At 36.4% G+C, this 5000-nt stretch overlaps 1 protein-coding gene across 1 annotated transcript in view; it reads right to left on the bottom strand.

Annotated features, from left to right (window-relative positions):
* Positions 1-5000, bottom strand: part of myom3 (myomesin 3) — a 62763-nt gene that overhangs the window by 25605 nt on the left and 32158 nt on the right. Inside the window, exons 11-14 of the mRNA XM_043261714.1 lie at positions 4659-4800; positions 2595-2794; positions 2435-2488; positions 1-13 (exon numbers count right to left, since the gene is read on the bottom strand). The exon at positions 1-13 is cut by the window's left edge and continues 115 nt beyond it. Of these exons, the coding sequence (XP_043117649.1) occupies positions 1-13; positions 2435-2488; positions 2595-2794; positions 4659-4800 (409 nt within the window). The remainder of the gene's footprint in view (positions 14-2434; positions 2489-2594; positions 2795-4658; positions 4801-5000) is intronic.

Genomic DNA, 5000 nt, shown 5'->3' with positions numbered 1-5000 from the left:
ACTCGGATCTGACCTGAGGACGGCAGAGAGGAGAAACTGAGAGGAGAGCGGGAGAGCGAGGGAACTAGAACTTTAAACAAGCAAAAAAAAAAGAAAAGAAAAAGAAAATATAAACAAATCTAATAATAACACGAATAATAACTAAAATTATAATATTAAAGATAGATGCGCTCTACTATACCATATTTAATTTTGTTAATTAAATTAGAATTGATGGCAGTTCAACAAATACTGCTATGATAAATGGTACCTAAAAAAAAAAAAAAAAAAAAAAAAATATATATATATATATATATATATATATATATATATATATATATATATATATATATATATATATATATAATAAATAAATAAAAATATATATATAATATAATTATATAGCAATACAAAGTCAACTATTTTTCAATAAATACAAGATAAACAACATAAAGCACTCTCAAATTTGTCATAGCAACCGAGTTTGCCATTAAAATATCTTTTCAAGGACATATTTGACCTGTAAATATTTTCTCATTGTTTTCGAGAAATATAACCGATAAAAGTCCAAAAATACAAACCTTCTAAAATGACAATGTTGCAAAAAATCGTTTCATGTACAACAAGCTTTTTCAGCAAATCATAGACAAATATTGGCAAAACAAATATATGCATAAACGGTGCTTCGTCAACATGAATGCATTAAAGGCATTATTATGTACAGCTTTGTCCCCATACTGTCCTGAAATCAACTGACAGTCAGTTAGGATGCTTCCTCAGAAGACAGCTGCTCATGTAGAGCACAGACAGCAAGGCAGCTTGCTAGGGTTTGGAACGGAGCAAGCTTATCCATTGATGAGCATGCATGCGATGTGGATTAGAGTTAAACTACTTCTTTGCATGGGGAAAATATTACTCTATAAATTTCTGTGCGTGAATGCACACACACACACACACACACACACACGCTGCAGAACTCTGTAAAACCTCTCATGCTTTATAAAGAACAGGTTGATGTCAGCTCTTTAGAGCTCCTCATAATGGCCCACGAGTCCCTGGTGTTGCCATGGCAGTTTAGCAGCACAGCATACTACATTTAAATCTTTGAGCGTCAGAGACATATCATCATCTTTTTAATGCCGAGCGCCAATAAAACTGCCTCGGTGTTTATAGGTATTGCCGAACAGGGGAGCGCAGACCACCTGTGAACGCTTTATATGAGATCTGCCCTCTAAAACAGAGCAAATTCATCATGATAACTGTCCGCCGCACATTTTTTAGGGCGGTTAATTCATGAAAAAGATTTAGAAGAGACGGCAGGAGCAACAAATCTATCACGGATCCTCTCAAGAATATGCTCAGGTCATGTTTTACATCTAATTAAAAAACACCACCCCCCAAAAATATTAAATACATTTTTTTGCATTAAAAATTGAAATTATTTTTAAAAGCTGAGCACTTTTTTTTTTACCTTCAATTCTAAATAATGTGATGTTTCCAGCAAGGTTTTTATCATTTAATTAAAACTACAAAAAATAAACAAAAATCTATTCCTGAAATAGATATTAACTGAAATATATATATATATATATATATATATATATATATATATATATATATATATATATATATATATATATATATATATATATGTTTTATTTCAGTTAGTTGCAAAGTCAAAATTGCTAATATTCATGTAACTTTTAGAAAAGACAGAAAAGACTAGAACTTTAAATAAGCAAAAAAAGAAAATATAAACAAATCTAATAATAACACAAATAATAACAAAAATTATAATATTAATGCGCTCTACTATAATATATTTAATTTTGTTAATTAAATTAGATTTGATGGCAGTTCAACAAATACTGCTATGATACATGGTACTTTGAAGTGAAAAAACCCCAATAATAATATATATATATATATATATATATATATATATATATATATATATATATAATATATTAAATATTCATATTATTACCTTACATTGTTGATAATATATTAACTAAGTTTACTTAATTGTTATTAACACAAATAAAATTAAAACAATGATAAACAAAATCTTCATGGTGCTAAAATACTGTAAGATACTGCTTAATTTCTTTATGATAAATAAATAATGTAAAATAGATATTTTTATAGATTTTTTGTTTTATATAGATAATTTATAGATATATAGATATATTTTTCTCCAAAATGGTCATTTATTTAACTAACATATATACTTTCTATACTTGCAATTGATTTTAGCATGAAACGTGACTCAGAAACGTTCCTGAGTGTTTTTGTGATATTCAACCCTGCCGTGTGATTTGATGCAATGAAACATCACACGATAAAGAACATCACCGCAATGCACAGTAAATCTGAGCTCGTCTGTGAGTGCAGAAACTTGTACTTCTTATCTCTATAACTCAGCGTGAACCCAGGAGTGCTGTGATCTACTCACCCTCCAGCTGGTCCTTAGTGATCACAATCTCTCTGCCGCGCTCCACCTTCACCACTGACCGACAGAGACAAGAGGACAGCAGCAGATCAGAGATACAGGCGGATGTCGCTGCCGCTATCATAGACAAGACTTTGTTCAGAACCCATGTAGACGCTTTTACCCGTAGTCCTGCTGGGCTCCAGGGGGTCAGAGGTCAGGACGGGGTCGGTGGGTTTAGACGGGCGGCCCACGCCGGCCTGGTTGACTGCGCAGACGCGGAACTGATACATTGTGTTTTCCTTCAGTCCCATGACAGGAAAGTGACACTCTCTGTAGAGGACAGCGTTACAGCGTTCCCACTTCCCAACACCGATGTCACACCTGCACAACGGAGAGAGGAGAATATTAAACATGATGAAGCTTCAGACCTTAATGATGCATTAAAAACTGCTCCGAGGCACCACTCGGAACAACCAAACTACATTAAAACGATGCATTAAAACTACTCTATATAGTTGAGCAATACCCCTAGCAACGCCTAGCAAGCACTCAAAACACTCAATGAACAGCATAACGATGCAATAAAACCACTCAGTACCGCCCCTGGCAACCACTCAGAAGTCCCTAGAAATAGCATAGTCGAGACCATTTAGACCTTTGTAACCCCTAGCAACGCCCTAGCAACAGCATAGCTGTGCATTAAAGACAGAACTTTGCAAGCCCTAGCAACCACTCAGTACACAGAAATGCATTAAACACCTCTCATAACTTTGCAACGCCCTAGCAACCACTCAAAACACTCAATGAAAAGCATAACAATGCATTAAAAAGTGCTCCGAGCACCCCCTAGCAACCACTCAGAACAATCAAACAACATTAAAAAGATACATAAAAACTACTCTATATAGTTGAGCAATACCCTTAGCAACGCCTAGCAAGCACTCAAAACACTCAATGAACAGCATAACGATGCAATAAAACCACTCAGACATCCCCTAGCAACGCCCTAGCAACAGCATAACTGTGCATTAAAGCCAGAACTTTGCAAGAAACAGTATAGAAATGTATTAAATACCTTTTATAACTTTGCAAACACTCAGAACAATCAAACTACATTAAAATGCTACATAAAAACTACTTTGAATATTTGAATTTCTCTAGCAACGCCATAGCAACCACTCAAAACACTCAATTAACAGCATAACGGTGCATTAAAAACTGCTCCGAGCAAAGCCTAGCAACCACTCAAAACAACGCCTCAAAACAATCAAACAACATTAAAATGATACATAAAAACTAGTCAAGACCATTTAGACCTTTGTAACCTAGCAACGCCCTAGCAACAGCATAGCTGTGCATTAGAGACAGAACTTTGCAAGCCCTAGCAACCACTCAGTACACAGAAATGAATTAAACACCTCTCATAACTTTGCAACGCCCTAGCAACCACTCAAAACACAGCAGCCATAGAATAGCAATGCACTACAAACCTTTTAGCATCCCCCTAGCAACACCCAAGCAACCACTCAGAAGATCCTAGAAACAGCACACCAATACAATATAGACTTTGTAACCCTTAGCAACTGCACAGCAATGCATTAAAGACCATTTAGAACTTTGCAATCACTGTCAATGCCCTAGCAACCACCGAGTACATCCTAGCAACAGCATGCATTAAAGACCTCTCATGACTTTGCTACCTCTAGCAACCATTCTGAACACTTAAGCAATAGCATAGCAATGCATCACCCCAAGCAACACCCTAGTAACCATTTAGACAACGGCTTGTCTGTATTCTCGTGTGCATTTTCAGATATTATGTTTATATTCATGTATCCTTATTTTAGCATCTTATTATTTTAGCTAACAAAACAATAAATTACAATAACTGTAAAAACATTCAAAGTACATTAACGTGTTAAGATATTTAGAAATTCACTCAAACTAATATGCCTATGATATTTAACTAAAACATAATTGTCGGAAAAGGTAAAACTGAAGCATCTTCACCGGGGGTCTCAGACTTTTGGACTCCATAAATATGCATAATAAGACGCTATTATCTGCAAAAACTAAACACAAGCCAACAAGAGCAGAGCAAAGCAGGATGTTGCTAGGAGACAGGAAGGTTAGGCACTCGTACTCTCTCACCGTGATGCCTTTCATTTCAAGTTTTATCCCCAGAAACAGCCAGAAGCTGCTGGGATCTCTCTCAAGATGAGAGCGACCGTCAGAAGAACATCACCTCTCTATGAAGTAACCCTGCACCGCAGCGGCTCCGTCTGCGCTGGGAGGAATCCACGAGAGGAAGACGTAATCCCGGTTCAGATCAGAGCACTGCAGCTGTAGAGGAGAACCTGGAGCTCCGAGCACAACCGCCGGTCCATCTACACACACACACACACACACACACACACACAACACAGCATGTCCTTCTCCTGTAATCTGCTTCTCTCAGCAATCTCTCAGCAATCTCAAACCTCAGCTCAGATTTGACCAAACAGCAAAAAGAATGAGATCTCAGTATGAACTCATCAAACCCTTACGAGATCACACGATCCGAGCTGCTCTCCTCATTTATTTGAGC

Source organism: Puntigrus tetrazona, chromosome 16, assembly GCF_018831695.1.
Source record: "Puntigrus tetrazona isolate hp1 chromosome 16, ASM1883169v1, whole genome shotgun sequence".
Lineage (NCBI taxonomy): Eukaryota > Metazoa > Chordata > Actinopteri > Cypriniformes > Cyprinidae > Puntigrus > Puntigrus tetrazona.
Note: the sequence above shows the minus strand (reverse complement) of the source record. Positions and strands in the feature narration are given on the sequence as shown.